This window comes from Schistosoma mansoni, chromosome W (genome assembly GCF_000237925.1).
Source record: "Schistosoma mansoni strain Puerto Rico chromosome W, complete genome".
NCBI classification, from domain to species: domain Eukaryota; kingdom Metazoa; phylum Platyhelminthes; class Trematoda; order Strigeidida; family Schistosomatidae; genus Schistosoma; species Schistosoma mansoni.
Genome location: NC_031502.1, coordinates 35,099,648 through 35,119,244, shown reverse-complemented (window position 1 = coordinate 35,119,244; position 19,597 = coordinate 35,099,648). Strand labels below are relative to the sequence as shown.

At 37.2% G+C, this 19,597-nt stretch overlaps 1 protein-coding gene across 1 annotated transcript; it reads right to left on the bottom strand.

Moving 5' to 3' along the window:
* Nucleotides 1-301: 301 nt before the first annotated feature.
* On the bottom strand, nt 302-17,485 carry Smp_065780 (putative protein farnesyltransferase beta subunit (caax farnesyltransferase beta subunit) (ras proteins prenyltransferase beta) (ftase-beta)). Its single transcript, XM_018789488.1, has 6 exons — nt 17,434-17,485; nt 12,101-12,527; nt 7,796-8,098; nt 6,199-6,366; nt 4,852-4,992; nt 302-1,078 (listed from the first exon to the last, which is right to left on the bottom strand). The coding sequence occupies exons 2-6, from the start codon at nt 12,434-12,436 to the stop codon at nt 500-502; spliced, it is 1,527 nt and encodes a 508-aa protein (XP_018654926.1). The 5' UTR covers nt 12,437-12,527; nt 17,434-17,485; the 3' UTR covers nt 302-499.
* Between the last annotated feature and the right edge of the window lie 2,112 nt (nt 17,486-19,597).

Here is a 19,597-nt window from a genome sequence, read left to right as displayed (position 1 = left end):
ATTAGTTGTCAGTGCAACGCTAATATACGGTCTCCCAGCAAAGTATAACCCAGTCTCCACAGCTTCCCCAAATGTAAACAAAGCATAAACTTGCGGGAAATTTACATCAACAAAAAGTGATAACAATCAAATTGTAGTTTTTTTCTGCAAAAATAAAAACGACAATCTGTTATAACGCTCTGATTTTTTCGTCTTTACGAATGGGACGTTAATTTGCTTTAGATGAATACCTACACTAGATTCCCTCCCAGTATCTATTCTACAGGACTTCAGCACAGCCCAGATCAAGAACACGTGATTAGCTTGACCAGAACGTAGATATATTTACACACCAAAAACCGACACAATTCAGTGACAATCGATAATAAGAATAATAAAAATGATAATAAAGATAGAAGAATATATAACTCATCTAACATCTGTCAGAGTATCTACAAGTCTGACTAAGCAAACAACCAATCATTCTCGCCGACACACCCCACACAATCTTATAAAATATTTACGGCGTTGTACAAGTGTTCATTGATTGGGAATGCTGGGGAACATTGATTTCATTATCACTGGTATCATAGGTATGGATCTCCGTAAGACTTTTCTGTTTTTGGAATACTGATAATGCGGGTACAGAGTACTTTTCCGCTGCCGCCAACGCTAGTTCCTCTGCATCTTTTGGTGAACGACCATTATCCAGCTCAGAAAAGTACGTGACAGTAAATGCTAAACCATCATGCACGATATTATGAGTAGGATCTAAGTCGACCAGTTCATTACCTAATTCTTCACCTAATACATCCACAGCAGGTGATGGATGAGGAAGACCATGTTTTTGGTATGATTCAACACGGCAACGAGGAGAATGTTGTGCTACGCTCAATCCGCTTAATGAGTAACACGTGTGATATGCATCAGGGTTTTTTCCAGGTTTATCAATTAATCCACCATCACAAGTAGATACATCGTATTCAGACGCGAAATTTTTATTTGAAGACGACAATTTTTCACCAGAAGAATCATCTGCATGCACACTCAGACCTGGACGAGTGTAAGAACCTTTTGGCAACAGAGCAGTATATATTCCTAGTAAAGAATAAAATTATGAATTGATAAATTTTCATAGTTTCTTAGTCCTAAAAATTATCACAACTTTTATTAAGTAAATTAATATTATCAGATAGTGAGTAAATGATAAATTAACCAAGTGGTTTACAGAGATTCAACCCCCTTTGCAGGTAGTTTCTAGTAACACGAGAAGCAGTTAGCTCTAAGACAATAATCGACATTTAGGATTCCGATGATGAGCACTATAACAATCAATCAACGAGTATAAATAAATACTTAGTTGCGATTAAGTAAAGTATGTCATGGTCTTAATACGCACGTGTTACGTCAAATTATGGTTGGGACGAAAGTGAAAATTTGTTAATCTATTTAATTTGAATAAATCTAATACAGGTTTATTAATTAATGGGATGTCGTAAAAATTATTAACTTCTTTCATTATAAGGATGGCTTTTTTCAATGTGACATCAGAAACTGACTTTAAAATATTCAGTAATGTATCTACGATGAATATTCTAAACTGATGAAAACCAATTTCAAAAGGATTGATCCAGTAGCCCAGACAGAAGGGAATATTTCAGTGGATAAACTTGTAATGTCTGTAATAGTACTGACATATCTTGTTTTTCTTCGTTACGCTACTGAAAAGATTTATTTGGTCATTGGGAAAAGTTACGGGCAGCCAGGCCAAAACGTGGCATCAGTGCTTGAAGTCACTAACTTCTAGTCTGAGCCATATTGGTAGATGCGGACTACTTGGTTGGGGTTAGCGTGACTATCGTAACCAGTGATTGGAGACTCTAGGTGACATGGTTCAGAATCGATCACAATAGCGCAGGTGTATACACCCTTTATCTTCCCCTAAATCTTGAGATTAAAAATGCTTCATATCTGTCTTTCTTCCTGTACTATATCCTTATATACAACCTTTCTTTTATATATTACCGCCACTAAATTAACTACTATGAATTTGTTGTTGATGTTGTTGTGCTAATGAGGTATGGCAACTTGGACCGATGCATATGTGTGCCTGGTCCTAGCTGACTGACTGGGAAATTCAAGAATAGGCATAGTGGTTCGAGACCATACAGCAATCTAGGAAATAATCTACCATCACACTTATCTGCTATATCAATGGGTTTATAGTCCAGTTGAAAAAAAACGTTAAAAAGGTTATCACACGGGCAAGATAATTATCATTTGTCAAACAATTTCTAAGTATAAAGATTCAGACGAAAAGGGAATGTTTTACTCATCGATTAGTTCGTCATAGTGACACTGTAAGCTGCTAAATAAATCTTCATGAATAAAAATAGACAGGATGAATTACGTTAACTAAACAGATATGAAACAATAAATACATTTTTAACACAAGGTTATGCCACAGATCCACGAACACTATGGCGTAATGCTGAACCTAGAAACAAAAATACAGTTATCACTATGTTTATGTCATATCAGCAAACCATAGTTACTTCCTAACTCAATAGCCATCCCTACTTAGCGTAACAACTAAATCGAGTTATAATTCCTGAAACACTTCTTGCTTCGATTCATATCATGCTAGGCAAGTTAAAAGCGACTTTACCGGGAGCAGAGAATTCCGAGTTATAGTGAAGCTATTTTGTCAAGTTTAATGTGCCATAACAGCAGTGCAATGTCTCTTACGCATAACGGGCACTTTCAGTGTGGCTGCTTTCTTGCAGACGAAGGGAGAGGTTATAAAATATCAGTCAGAAAAATGTGTTTTAGTGCCAGTGGTAAGGTTTAGAAGCCATGAAGCTAATACTACACAACCAAAAACAATTTGCGAGAAGGCCATTGTTTATGTTTTTCTTAATATCCTTTTAGGTGGATGAAACCATTAATAATAGTTCAGTTTCCAGATGTGAGCAGTCGAGAAGTGCCAGTTCTGTTTACCCTTAACTCCGTTTCCGTTTTATACTTTAATTATCAACCCTTTCTAATTAATATTCAACAACCACTAGCAACTGCATGTTGGAGCTTTTATTGTCTGAATCCCGTGCCTTGAAAATCAGATCACACTACCCAAAGTCATTTTTCCTACTCCTGAAACCCAAGTTGTAGTGGCTTAGCTTCGTTAATCAATCGCCTTAATAACTGTTATTATATAAATCCCAACGGTGTTTGAAATCAGAAGGCAATAAGAAGCGGCGACTACAGTTTATTAGCGGATAGCACAGATCACGAAGCTACAAGCACATTGAACGAGTTTGAAACAGAGAGGTGAATATGTGTGTGCAAGCAAATATAGAGGCGAATTTATGGTCAAATCGAATAAGGACACAGCAAGACAAAGGTTATTAATAGGATTCGAGTACATATATACATGGGGAAGAGAATGATTCATCGAACGTTATTCAAGATATTAACATTTAAGCTAGAGAGATGTGCGCGTAGGCTGTCATTTGATCAAGCGTACACGTCTATACAGACAAGATAGTGATCATAATAGAACAAAAAAATAGACATATTGTTGCTGCTAAAACAACATTGTCTGTTAATCAAGTTAATAAAAGGGCTTAACGAAAGTTAACCATAATCGAAATTGATTGTAGGAGAGTTGCTATAATGTACTACTACCATTAAATTGACCTCACTGAACCACTGTTTATAAGCAAACTGACAATCAAGTATGAAGCAGATGGATGCATCAGTCAATACCTAGATCTTGATAGTTTAATTAGCCTAGATGGTTTAGACGCTCTTAATGAGAAAGCCAAAGGCTAACCTGACCATTGGAAATCCACATCACTATCCATGAAGTAGATTAACGTACATATACCAACCAAAGGGATAACATAGTGCGTGGTAGTTCATCTTACGCTATTTTACGAGTGTAAAACATGGCTTAAGAAAGTGAATACACGTAAATCGCAGTCTAATTGTAGATAACTTTGGAACATCCCTTGCATACAGTAGAACTAACAAGTGGGTCATGTTGATGCTAAGCCTAAATCATTAGGTAAAGGTAGTAAACCGAATGGAGTTGTGAACGTTTATGCACAAAAGTAGGTGGGATGTGTTACGTATGACCAGAGTCACAGGTTATCGCCATGATGTATGTTGAAATGGCTAGTAGGTTGTAAGAAGATTAAGGGGGTATAACCAACGTATGACATCAGTCCACGAAGTCAATGACTGCTGGTCTGAATTGTATGAAGAGATACGGATTTCTTACTAGGGGACCCCCGAAATAAGTGTAATCAATATTCAGAAACTAACTTTCAAATATTGTATTATTTCTGCACGCAAAGTTCAGGCTTGAATTCATGGATTGCCAATGCCTCAGCAGTGTATTATTCCATACTTCTATATTGATTTGTTTCTTTGTTTTTAACTATTCACTCTTGCCAATGAAATGATATTCGTTCTTTTAACTCTCTTTCTAACTACTCATTGTGTTGATTTGTGGTAACTTGGGATGATAAACACTTGGGCTAGGAGCAATATTATTTACGTTTGTACCTATAATGTGTAACTCAGTAAATGAATACAGATTCGCGTACACGCCCTCTAATCATGCTTATGTGTGTAAAACATATTAACACTACTGGATTGTTTACTCGAAGCACGCAGAACGAAGTTCAAAAAGTTAGCTAATGCTTGAAGGTCGGATAATTTAACCAACAATTCATTGGATATTTGTACATCTTTTAGTGACACCTCACTGTTGTGTATGATGTTCTAGTTTGACCAAGCAGATTCTGAAGCTAAAAACCTACCAAAATGTTACATGCCATATTCCAAATATAAATTAACGAAACTTACTTGCAAGGCAGAAGGGTTAAACAACGTATCCATGTCATTAAGCGCAGGGTCACCAGACAGCCATAAAAGTTCCTCGACAATTGGGAAAATAGCACCTTGCCAAAAAGAGTAGCAACTATCCACCAATTTATTTGTTCTACCCTTGGAATGAAGATCAACAACTTATTAACAGAACAAAAATATTTTATGTTGCAGCTTAATCTGTGAATGTTTTAAAAAGTCAACTATAAGTCGAAAGACAGCAGGATTTAGTCAATCTAAATGTTATGAGTATGATGAATCAACTGAATATAATTTAAAAACCATATATACAACCGGTGTAACAAGAACTGATTACATATAGGTTAGCATAATAGGAAAAACATGATATAACCCTTAATATCACTTTAATTTACAAGTTACACATAGAAAATACTAAACGAAGTCTAATAACAAGGAATTTACTTATATGTAGATTACAGGATCAAAAACATTTTATGGTAAAAGTTGGCGATTTCGACGACCATTCCTGTTTCAATTCAACGGAACATTTTCTCGCTAAGGCTTTTTACCTTGTTAAATAATTATAAATATCATTTTGAACATATGAAACTAATCTTTGATAACTCTGCTACATTAATTCCTTATAAGATCGTTTCGATACAAACAGATTACAACAAAAATATTTACATAACACAGAAGTTATCAAATGGTAACTAGAAGTGAAGTTGAAGATGTGCGTGTTGTCCTACTTAGCAGTTACTTGTATTAAAATTTTTAATTGAAACAAGAAATAACCACTTCAGTTGAGGACTTTAACTTCATGATAAAATTATCAGATAACTAAAATTTATGGAGTTTTATGATGAGAATGTATTACTAAGGTCTTATAAAATCACCAATATAATAAATTCCATTTATAAGCATAAGGAAACCAATTAAAATGATAATGAAATGCACTTAAGTATGGAGTAATTACCTGTTTGCTTATGTAATGTACTAATTGATTTTTGAAAATAGTTCACTTAAGTATTCTTTTTTTCAGTTTCTTCTTATGCGGTTTAACTTTTGATAAAAAGCTTAAATTCATTTATATTTGTAATTATTTGAAATCAGAGACACTTAAATTGAACTATATACATTTTATTTACTAATATTTAGTAGCGAAGATTCTCATACGATAAAAAAAGACCATCTGAGGGTTCATTTTTCTGGACAATCTACTGTTAGCCACTCGGTTACAATTTCAAGCTAAGTTGCAGAAGTCAGTGTCTGAACTGATATTACATGATAATGGAATGGATTATTCATAGTAATTACTTATTCATTTTTTGTGCGTAAAAATACAGAATGCAAAAAATTCCTTACCTGAAAACCACCTTCTGTTGCCATTTGACGATGGCTGACCCAACACAATAGTCTAGGCAAATTAATTAACTCTGACCTTTCTAAAAGACACAGTGTTGCTACTGCACAGAAAGCATAACCACCATGAGCCTCTAATCCAGGTTGACCACCGAAACCACCTTCATACGTCTGCAATAAATTATATATATATATGCATATTAAAAAAAGAAAAAAAGTAATAGTGAGGGAAACCGAAATGTACAACCAGAAGAACTCTCTCAGTTAATGAGGTTATAACCACTCTTTATGCAGAAAGCAAAAGAAAGTTACAGCAGGATCGCTATTGGCTTCTATTCTGAGCCATATCTGATAACGTCTCTAGCCACTGTGTTGCACCATCTCTCGGACCCCAGCCAGCAAGTCGTGAAGGACCAACAGAAGCCAGTCCTTCGCAGCTTACTTTCATACCACGACACCATGCCATACACTGACCACCTCTCCGCTTTTTCCAACCAGTCCCAGAGTCGGCAAATAATGCAAGACGTGGAATTCTCTGAGACGACATTCGTAGAATATGTCCAAGCCACCGAAGTCGGTGTTTCAAGGTGGTGACACCAATTGGGTTGTCGTCTCTGTGCCCGAACACACGATGCCGAACCTCTGCATTACTAACATGGTGTTGCCGCTGGATGTCAGCAATCCTTCGGAGACAACGATGATCGAATACAGAGAGACGTCTAAAATCCTCAACTCGGAGAGGCCAGGTTTCACAAACATAGAGCGGAACTGCTCTCACCGACGCGTTGTAGATCCGACCTTTTACAGCCAGACTAACATTACGAAGGCGCCAAAGATGGCCCAGATTGGCATAAGCCGCTCTGGCTTTCATTATACGTGCATCGATCTCATCACTCACACCACCACCAGCACTTATGCAGCTACCTAGATACACGAACTTCTCAAGTACTTCAATCTGATCACGACCCAAGGTGAGTACAGGAATAGAATCCTGCTTGGAAGCAATTTACATTTCTCCATAAGCTTTTGTCAGTTACTTGCGTGGCGAACTTTCGAGTAGATCACATAAGAGACATCGTTTTTCCCTTTTTCATTATATATTATTCAATTAAAGTTAATATAATTGTATTGTGAATCAAACGAAGAATAACACTACTTTGAGCAAGCGTTTAACTCTCCCGAAACACAAAATATTATTAATATGATTAAAAAAGTCAAACTCAAAATCTTAAAGTTATTAGACCCTAGCTTTAAATCCATTGTTCCTACTTTGGTTTGAGTAGCAAGTTACTATCTACAACATCAAAATTAATGTAATCTAAAGTTTGATGTTGAAACAGACTTGTGCTAGGTTGCTGAGTTGAGTCGGTGATAAAAATGAACAGGTGGTTTGTCCGCTGACTGTTTGGATTTAGAAAAGACCTTATTTGATTGAATAAAAAAACCGGCAAAATTCCTAGCATAAACAATTGGTTATTTATGGACAATAGTTTCCTATTATATATTACTCCCAGATATATAAACTCTTTTCATGCAGAAAAGAGGTGTTAAATCATATATTTGAAATAATTAATCCCATGAACACGTAAAAATACCCCACCTGACAACTAGCCACCCACTCTGCAGTAGATTCAAACAAATCAGGATATTTTTTAAGCAACCCAGTAAGTTTTGCAACTGCTGTGGCACAGTAGGCACCTCGAACATCAGCTTCACCTCCCAAATGCATTAAAAATGAACCGTCTGGCTGATGAAGTTTCCGCATCCAGTCAGCCAGTGCATCCCGATTAATAATATCTAGGGCATCTCGGCGACATAAAGAAGCCAAACAATTAACTGCACCATATGAAGTTGCAAGGTGTGCAAACTGATAAGGCCCTCCACCAAAACCACCGTCCGGATGCTATAGATAGAAAAAAACAAGGAATTTGGTGAACAATAAGTGGTAAGACTAAATTACAAGACACAAAGCGAATTCAGATGCCAGTTATAAAATCACCAAGGAAATACTAAAATTTCTTTGTAATAATTAAAACAGCTAATAGGACACGAACCATTACGAGATGATAGTTCTCTATTATTTGTTGTTTATTTGAAGTTTTATACATTCCTCTTAGTAGTCTTTCAAACTACTGAAGCTAACTTGTTGGGACATTTTTAAAATATGTGAAATTTATCTGATCTGAATTACAATGTCATCAACAGTAATAACGAAGATTTACTAACAGAGGGTGGTAATATGCATAAACTAAAGTAAATTTGACCAAGCGTATATAACCTCCGAATGACTGAATACAAGTGAATCCCCATCCAAAACTGGGCTCAAAACTCGATAAAAGCATTCCTTAAACTAAAAAAATCCAATAAAAAACTAAAGCAATCAACCCTTTTATAAAATTTGATAGAGCAATGAAAAGATAGTTGATTTGGAAAATGTGATGTATTTGCACCATACATTTCGAACAATCTGGTCACACATATACTTGTCAAGGTGTTTTATAATGAAAACTAACCTTTATTAATTTTCATATAAAATGTCTTCACAGGTATACGTGTGACCGGATTGTTCGAAATATATGGCGCAAAAGCAATAAAAACCACTGAGCTTTTATGTTTCAACATTACTTACAACCTAGGCATACTATCTTATTATTTGTTGTGATAATCTTAAACACTGGAGTTTTTAACATGTAAGGCCTATCGTCCATCTATTAGTAGGCTGGGGCTTAACGGTTAAGGTGTTCGACATTCAGCCACCCAAGTCCCAGGTTCGAACCCCGCTCAATGTGCTTCAGTTTGAGTGACCAGGCAGTATTATTAGCCCAGACATTTAGTGTGGCTTATAATCGAGAACGTGATGAATGAGAATTGCCATTACACACGAAGTATGTCAAAAATTTAAGTAATACGATATGTGAATTTAGCCTGCAGTTCCCTCACCAATGACTGTCATTTTTAACAGCTATATATCCAAAATGTGCAGTGGATTTCAAAGCTCATCCCTCAATTTGTAAGTAGAATTTTGATCCATACCATAAGTGAAAATGTTTATTTCAGATGTATTCGGAAAACTCGCGTTGTAAAACCACTTGATTTAAAAAGCAGTTCATAAATTCGACCACCTTATTGCATATTAAAGTACTACCTATAAGATTGTAATAGTTCTGAAATATCAAACCACATTATATTAGTTAATAGCCTAACATGAAAAGTTCATTTATCTTTCGAAAAACAATATTTTGCATAATACGGATTAGTAATTTGGGTATTTTATTTCAACCATATGCTTCTTGAGTATAAGGTAAATAACTGGAAAGATGATGATTTGTCTGAAGGACATGAAGGATATTATTTGAAGAGAAATCGAAGTCATAAAGTTTATCAAAGAGCATCATACGCTGTGGTAAGCTTAAACTATAGTTTAACTTTTGCTATTGTGCAGTCGCGGACAACTACATAGACAGTTTGAATATAGATACCCTTTGAAATTATTTTTCGGAAAAAACTGTCAATCGGTAAAATTAATTGGAGTGTTTATACATGTACGGATGCCTGAAAATGGTGAAAGGGTGAAATTATACTGTTAGAAAATGACCTGGTACATCTTTAACATTCCATATTTACCAGACTTTTGACACTGCTTGCATTTGTGGACACCAACTACCACAACTTGTACTAGTGTTCTGGCTTTTTGTAAATCAACTTTTTAAGTGTTTTTTTCTTGACATAGCGTAATTCCAAAGAGACTTAGAAAATTTCCTACCTACCACCTTTTAATAGCATGTCACGGACAAAACGATTATTTACACATTAAACTATCTACAACTAAGTACCTCTCCATGACATACATTCCATCCATTATCCCAAGTATACCATCTAATTTTACCTCAAATAAACCGAGAACGTTTGAACCTCAGAACCAGAACAATATTTTAATTATCTTGGCATCTCCGTAAACATACTCTAAACATAATTTAAGCACACTCTGACTGCCTTTAGGATTATGAAGTAAAACATGAGGAAAAAATACACATGCGCGAGCACCACAAAAGTTAGCACAACTATGGTCATCTAGAGCGAAAAACATCTAGATAAGAATTCTCACCATACCAAAACTATGATTACACAGAGGTAGTTTACACTCGCAAACCTAGGACAGTTTCGCACAAACCCTTTCACATAGTACGTATTTCATCATTCTCCAAAAACATAGTTTTTCAATAACTCAATTTGAAATTTTTTGGATTATCGAGTTGTTGCTATTTCGACTGAAATTTGATCAGTCTTGGCTGACATGCGTATTCTGCCCGGATTGCCTCCATATAGCAATTAAAACAAGTCAGTATAGAGTAGATGGAATATGGCTAGCAGTGGAATCCAGGACGCGTGCTCCGTCCCACTCGGGACTCGTCAGCTAGATGTCAATGAATCAAAGTTGATGCTCACTCCAGGACACTAACCCCGAACCATTCGCTTCGAACGCCACCGCGCTGACAAAATACAGTCTTTTGACCACTTTAAGCAACAACACAAGCATGTTAGGGATGCGATTCTCTCCCTCCAAATGCAAAATATTGCTTCAGGACAGACCTGAATCATCTCCTGAATTAACGACAGGGAATGAAGTAGTTGAGTGTATAGACTGCTTCATTTATCTTTGGAGTCAACATCAGTGTTGATGGGCTGGTGTCTGACGAAATATCGGTTTATCTTTTGCGAACTTATATCGATTGTACCACAGGTAAGCTATCCATATCCCGACGAGAAGTGAATGGTAACTATTGAGATCCATTTATGGACTAATACTATACATATATTTTTATTGTATAATTGTTAGGTAAATAAACTATGTATATTCATATTCCTCTTATTATAAGCTTTATTTTGACCCATAGACTGTTATTATACGATTTACCGTTCTTGAGTTATGCCCGGTTTATCAATTATAATCTCCCACATTTACATCCACTTTTTGGCTCCATCATGTACAAATGTTATTTTCTATTTTATGGTATGACATGGTCTGTTTGGTTCGTATATAAACCCAGCATGTTTGAAATACATGACTCATATCGTGGAGGCTGAGATTGGTGTTCTGGATTTAACAGGCAGGGCCAGACAGGAAGAAGGACCGGTAAAGACTCTAGACTGCTCGTAAGGGTTTATGCATTATTGGTCCGGCCGATAAGTCACTGTTCTCTAATCGGCGGTATCATTACCTTGTACATTAATAGGGTACACGGACACCAGTTATAACATCAACCAAAGAACGAAATTACTATGCATCAGTTTGATCCGTTATGCTTTATGGATGTGAAACATTGACATTAAGAATGGAGGATATTCACTGGTTAATGGTATTTGATCGCAAATGCCTTTGAGGCATCGCTTATGTGTTTTGCGACTAACGAGTAGGCAATGTCGAGTTTGAGTCTAGGGTACTAGGTAGAGATGGAAGATTGATTGCTGAGGTAAATCTTCAGTAAATGAGGTGGTTGGAGTAGGTGTTGTTTAGTGTATAAGTACGTTAGAAGCTAGGGGCGGTCGAATCATGGCGTGGAATCACTTCGTGAAGATACCGAATGTTGGACTGAGTCATGTAGGCAGGTGCACACTAATTGGTAGGAGTTTGTGTGATTATAGTAACCAGTAATCAAAGACTTTGGGTGAAATGAGTTAGAATCGTTTGCACTGGTAGAGGTGCGTTCAATATTCATCTTCCTCTAGAAACTGAATCCTGAAATATCATACCTCTTTTCTTTCTCTATACCTAGTATGTATGCCCTGATTAAACCACTGTTGTAATTACTGAATCAAGAAAAGTAGCTTCGACTGTGTAACACTCTGTAAAAGATAACTGGATGAAATTTAGCAATACCTCAAAAACTGAAAACAGGTTACATACCTGAGAGGATGCTAGGAACGATATTAATTTTACCGAGGTTTCTTCAGGGATTACAAAGTTCAGCAGTCTTAAAGCATGTACAATCCAATAAGCCAACCACGGTTGGCTTGCATCTAAATGTTCAAAACTCATAGGCAGATTGAAAAGTCGCTTGTTGAGATAGTTTACGTGGTTTATTTTGAACAACCGAAGTGCATCATCCTTCCATTGACAAAGTTTCTCATAATACGCTTTACTAACAAGGCTTTCCGTTTCCATTTGATCTATAATAGTTCTAGTTTCAGGTTCATTAGTTCTGTCGGCTCGTCGTAGATGAAATAATGTAAGACGCTCCATAGTGCAGTTTGTAGATGTATGGAGATTAAATTTCGCTTTTAAAGTTGCTTTGAAAGGTTGGAGAATAAAACAGTTACATCACCAAACAAATCTATGGTAAAAGAGTTTTTATCAAGTGACATTTAAAATAGATGACCACAATGAGACAGTTAAAATATTAAAAATGAAAGTGGATCATAACAAATATTTTGTTTAGTTAATTTATCCCAAGCCAAGAAGTTGAGTAGCCCCCAAATGCCCTGGTTCGACCGAGAGTGGGGAGAGTCCGCTCTCCCTCTCAAAACGCTCTCACATGGCCACGCCTATATAGCCTCTGCCAGGGAAGTCCTACTCACTACCTTCTCGTGGCGGGGGTGTTGTTTACAAAATTGGGAGGACGAAAAGAGAATGTCCGGTGCTACGATCGGGTTGGTGGACACGACGAGTCCACTTAGGGGAGTTGGAAAACCCTGATTCCAAACCAATGGTGCACATGGGCTCCAGTATCCTGAAGGAACAAATGGCGTATGAATCAATCGTTGGTCACCGGCTACCATGGGACTGCATCTCCTCACGATGCTCCACTGTCTTGTGGATCAGACCTTTAGGTCAAAGGCTCCGGGTGTGGCTCCCTAAGAAAACCACCCGCTTCGGTTTGGGCACCAGGGTAGTATCACAGCCCTCACACAAATCAAATGAGATTTGCGTGGCGCATATATATCTGGTGCCCCTTTGTACCAATATTTATATTTAAATAAATAAATATATAAGGTATATGTTTAGCCTGTAAAGAAAAGTGTGAGAAATTGATTCAGCTGGTCTAGTTTCTGTAGACCAACTGAGCAATATGGAATGAAGTGAAAAAAAGTCGCTAATTAGTTAGCAGTTCCTGATAGCTTAAAAACAATCGACAACAGTTAGTAATTCGAAAATGGGAATCCAAAAAAACTTATATTTAGAAACTGTTAATCAGATGCCCAAACTTTCTAGACGCGTACCATGCAGCAATCGATTCAAAGTGGTCATGGTAAAACACAAAAAATTCTTGATCCGTACTAGAAATAAAAGTCTCAATTCTGTGAATAAACAAAATATTCTTATAATAACAAAAGCATTAGAACGATTGTCGAGGAAGCAAGTGTAAAAAATTTTTGTTGTATTATAAAGCTAGCAACGTGCTGGATATTTCAGAAATTTAAATAAGTTCTAAGGTATTATTATTATTTATTACTGAACACATAAATATTGGTACAAGGAAGCACCAGATATATATGCGCCACGCAAATCTCATTTGATTTGTGTGAGGGCTGTGATACTACCCTGGTGCCCAAACCGAAGCGGGTGGTTTTCTTAGGGAGCCACACCCGGAGCCTTTGACCTAAAGGTCTGATCCACAAGACAGTGGAGCATCGTGAGGAGATGCAGTCCCATGGTAGCCGGTGACCAACGATTGATTCATACGCCATTTGTTCCTTCAGGATACTGGAGCCCATGTGCACCATTGGTTTGGAATCAGGGTTTTCCAACTCCCCTAAGTGGACTCGTCGTGTCCACCAACCCGATCGTAGCACCGGACATTCTCTTTTCGTCCTCCCAATTTTGTAAACAACACCCCCGCCACGAGAAGGTAGTGAGTAGGACTTCCCTGGCAGAGGCTATATAGGCGTGGCCATGTGAGAGCGTTTTGAGAGGGAGAGCGGACTCTCCCCACTCTCGGCCGAAGCAGGGCATTTGGGGGCCACGACTGATGTATCTACGTCAACTAAGCGGGTATTTTTATGACAACAAAATGCTAGTATTGGTAGCCTACAAATCCAATGCGATAACACCACATGCTAGTGTTACTTAGCCGGACATTAACACATCAAACACACGTACTGATGCAGCCCACAACTGATGTCTATGGAAGGAACACCAAGCCTGCAGAGTTCAATGAAATATCTGCTGATACAATTTCTGAAATAAAAGAAATAGGCGACTATCTAGTGTCAGGTTCAATAAATATCCGGCTATCAAACTAGGCCCCACCACCTAAGACGCATCCACTCGTTCACACAGTAATTCACATCAGAAAACCGGGCTGCGATAGGTGTGTAATGGTGCGTCGTAGACTTCAAGGAAGGGTGAGATTTCCAGGCGGTGAATATACTTTGTGAACTGGTGACAGTTTTTGTCAACAGTATCAACCTATTCACCACTAGACACCAATTTTGAGACGTCTAATAATACGGTTTCAACATCCCTTTAGATCCAATACATATGGAATGCTTGGATGAGATGGAATCCATCAATCTATGACTAGATTACTTTCACAAGAAACTAGGAAACATGAATTAAAATATTATTACGAACAAAAAGTAATTTGGCGTTGCGTTGACTTTCAGTGTAAACGTCGTGTTTTAGGCTTCGTTCCAGTCTGGAAAGCGACAAAATGTCAGTCGTTCCTGCCTTATTTAAACTTCATTTCTTTAAAAGTTCATTACAGTTACTTTTGTACTTAAATTATAGACATTTGGCATTAGTCATATACCCGTTAGAGCATCCTAAATTGTGTAGCGATGCAACAGATTCTATTAGAAAGGATTTACATAACTTTCTTGAACAGTTTGAACCCTACAGACCTGAACGCTTAGTTTATAATGTATACTCGTTTAAGCACCTTGCTGATGATGTTAGTTTACATGGAGCTTTACATTCACAAACCGTCTTTCCATTTCATCCGTACATGATGCAGATTAGGAAATTAGGGCATAGCGGTTGCGCTAGAGCTCAGAAAACAGCTCAGTGTAATGCATAAAAAATATTCTGTAGTAGGCTTCAAATTAGCATTCCTGCGACCACTATAAACACATCAGTATCAGTCAAATGCGACTATAAGAAACGGATAATTATGCACACGAATATTAAATTCGTCTCATTTAAGCTAGATAATGTAGTACCAGTACACGGTAAATCTGGGCTAATCACTGATATAGGGAAAAGAGAATTAACTAAAACTACAGTTTTCACTGACATACTAGATTGTTTTACGGAACCATTCTCGTCCAGTGACACAGGTATATTTATGTACTCTGTATTATGTAATGTGCATATATGGGTTTATGTTAGTGATGTGCACTGAGTTTCTCTGAAATGTGTTAAAAATGTAGTGATAGTTCCGTCACTTTATACGTTTATGCGAACAAACTTTCATACTCGTCTTACTACTTTGAAATAATTTCTTTTGTATGCAATTTAGCGAACCGCTAAAGTCACCAATGCACCAAGTAAGAAGTAGGCAATAATTACAGCAAGCAAGAGACTTGTTGGAGAAAAACTTTGTGTTTATCGTGTTTTGTGGATATGAACCTTAAGAATGGTGCTTAGGCACATTACAGTTGGTTATTTATCAGGTGTGAGGCTATCCACTACTGTGGTGAGTTACATACGTTCATTTCCCACGGACGATTCGAAGACTGTAAAGGAATCATTGATCTCCTTCAGCAAGTTAGATGGATACCATGCCAATATTTTAATTGACGAAAACATACTCCCACTAAATACATGGAAACCTAAGAGGTAAGTACAGAAATCCTATCAATCTTTGGTAGATGGGCTTCGAAACAGAAACCAGGGTATTTATACAGTTCATCTGACATGAACATGGCTGAAACCCAGGCTGGAAAATCACGATCATTATCCGAGGTTCAGGTTGCTGGAAAGTCCGTTATCACCACTAGAAAAGTACATTTTATTTATAAATGTTCATAAATGAATCCCACTCAATTAGGCAATCCCAAAACTTCTATGAACTATATTTTGTCATGTTATGAACCCTGATATGGTCAACTACTTTGCATTACTTGACACATGAGAAAGAACACTTCAAAAGTGCAAGTTTTATAGCAGTATACGATGTTTGTTTTTAATTCTTACTAATTATGCGCACTAACACCGAATTTTTTATCGTCAACTGTTGCAGAAAAAGATCTAGAAGATTTGATCGGTATGGCAACAAGAGGTTACTTCTATAACATGAGATGAATTCCAAGAGCATCGTAGGAGGAGATATAATGTAAGTAATGATTTGAAATGATAGCCTCAGATTGCTGTTCTATAGGTTCAGTGTTCAGTGTTAACAAACTACATAAGTCTCTCCATATTTTGCCATGTGTTGGTATCAAAGATGTTTAAGTTGAACATTATTTTGCTTCATAATTTACAGGAAGATTATTTTGTTTCTGAAGAGGGACACTGAAGTTCTAAAATGGCGTTAATTTTTGAAACTATTTTAAACCAGATTTTCTAAAAAGCCATTATTATCTAAGTATACTTTCGCAATTAAATGTACTACGCTGAAACAAATGAAGTGTGATTATATGTTGAGTTGAATATCAGGACACATTCTTAGTAAATAACGCACTGCCCACTATGGGTTTTTTACGGGTCTTTTTCGATGACTATCAAACACTGAACTTGCAACAACGATGTGACGTGTGACTGAATTTCATTAGGCTCCTAGCAGACCACGATTTATTCCCTGTAAATAGAAGTCTTTAGCCAGGCATAAACATAAGAGACATTTTGGGCTAAGAGCGTATAACCGTAAGTACACTTGGAGTCGTAAATTCGGCAACAATTCAAACCCAAAGGGACAAAAACGTATATGCCTCACCATTTCACCAAAGCAGACGGCAAAGGAAGATTTAAGGAGCATTTTCCTATAATTTATCTCCTATTTTCTTAGAGAATCTTCACATTATTTTCCACATGTTCACTTTAATTGCCATTTTTTGGTTACATGGATTCATTCACAACAAAATACATCTAAAATGGAGCGATGTTCAGAGCAGTCCGATAATTGCAGCAGCGTTGTATGAGCCATATAGAATACTATAAACCGAACGCTTATTGAGAGTGTCATTCGAATTCGATTAGTAATTGAATTAGGGGATGTGACAAAAGAACACTCCACAAAGTAAAAACTTGATGATAATAACACTAGTCGAAAGCCATTAAGATCATCAAGAAGTACTCACGGTCAAATTACGGCCCCAGTAAGCTGAGTAACATCAACAATGAAGTATCTCCCAATCCAAGGTGTGAGTTTCGCTGATTGTCAAGTAGTTTGCTGAGACTTCAAGGTCATCGGTGAAAATACACTTAAATTTCACAATTTAGTCTTCAGTAATAAGGATAAGAGGTCTATTGACCTATTTTAACCCTCGCAGTTTGTTACACCGTGAGGGTCCAATATTACGTGTTCTGGTAGAGAATTCCAGTAATTCACTACTCGGTGCGAGAAACGAAACTCTAAATGCAGACGATTTGGTCTCGGTTTTTGGACTTTCTTCGAATGTCCTCTCAAATGATCAGCCCTAGATGGAAGGAAAAGATAGGACATGTTAGTACCAAGGTCATCATTCAGGATATGTAATGCCAATATTAGATCACCCCGTATTCTACGGGTAAGATAACGGAAATAAGTTGAGGTGTCTCAGTCTATCTTCATAAGATAGGCCAGATAGACCTTTCACCATTTTAGTCCCGCGGCGCTGGACTCGTTCCAGCATATCCGCCTCATATTTGAAACAAGGACTCGCTGCTTGAATCCCATATTCTAAATGTGGTCGTACGAAAGTTGGGTATAATAATTTAAACATTTCCTCATCCAGATACCGGAAAGATCTACGAATAGACCATAATACCCTATAGCCTTTTGCAGCAGCAGCCCTACAGTGGCTGGTTGTTTTGAGATCATTGCTTAGTATGACTCCTAAATCTTTATAGTTTCTTATTTTGGGTGACACAAATCCACATATTGTGTAGTAATACGAATAATCGTAGTTATTTAGTTGCACCACTACACTTTTGTTAGGATTTACTTCTGGTGACCACCAGTTCATCCATGCCACTAATGAGTTAAGATCTTCCTTTAATACCATTCTGTCTGACATGTTATATATGGGTCTCCAAATCTTTATGTCATCGGTGAAGAGTGGGACGGATGACAGCTATAGTTGATAATTCATTTACATAAAGTATAAAGAGAAGGGGACCGAGGATTATGCCTTGGGGGAATCCACTTTTTACTGGTTCCCACGATGAGAGAGCTCCATTTACTCTTACCCTTTTTCTCCTGTCACGCAGAAAGTCACTTATCCGGTCTATGACTGCATAATGAATTCCAAAACTTTCCAGTTTTAATTTAAGACCAGAATGGGAAACTTTATCAAAGGCTTTACTTAGATCTATGAAAATCACATATACAGGGGTATTGCGATCTTTTGCCTCAGCCCAATCTCCTCTTGCAATGAGATTTGTCAAACATGGTAGGCCTTTCCGAAAAACCATGTTGTTCCCTGGATAAAAGATCATGTCCTTTCACATAGTTCATAACAGTCATCCTAATAATTTTTCCATCAGTTTTACAACTGCACTAGTTAAGCTGACAGGTCGATAATTACTAACTTAATCTCTACTCCCAGCCTTATACACCGGACTAATTATCGCTTCTTTACAGTTTCTGGGCAACCAGGGACATATCAAACAGTATCGTTAAGGGTTCAGCAATTACATCTGATAGGGCTTTAATAGTTCCAGGATGAATATCATCAGAACCACTGGACTTATCAGGTTTGAGATGCTGAAGTAGTCTTAAAACAGTATCTTTCTCAATAACTACAGGGTCCATCAACGAGACGCCACTATCACAATGAATAGGTGGTCGTTCCTCATTACTGATAGAAAAAACTTTGCTGAAATATTCCGATAAAGCTTCGGCTTTTTTGATATCATTTCTTGCCAAAATTAAAGGATTTGCTTGTACCAAAAGTGATGGGATTCCATCACTTCTCCGAGTTCGCCTCTTTATATACGAGAATAACCGTTTCGGACTATATTTACAATCCCTAACCAATTGTTTTTCATTACACTTTCTAGTCCTACTGATTAACGCTTTACAAGTATTTCTAATCTTACAATAACTGGGTCTGTACTGTTCTAAGCCAGTAGAGATGAACATATTCCAGTGCTTTTTCCTACTTCTCAGAAGTTTCTTGACTTGTTTATTTATCCATGGTGGACTATTATTCGGTATACGCGGTTCCAAGTATGGTATGAACGCGGACGTGACTGCACTAAACTTGCCTTTAAATATAGACCATGTCTCTTCAACTGATGAGCTAGTATCTACTGACCAAT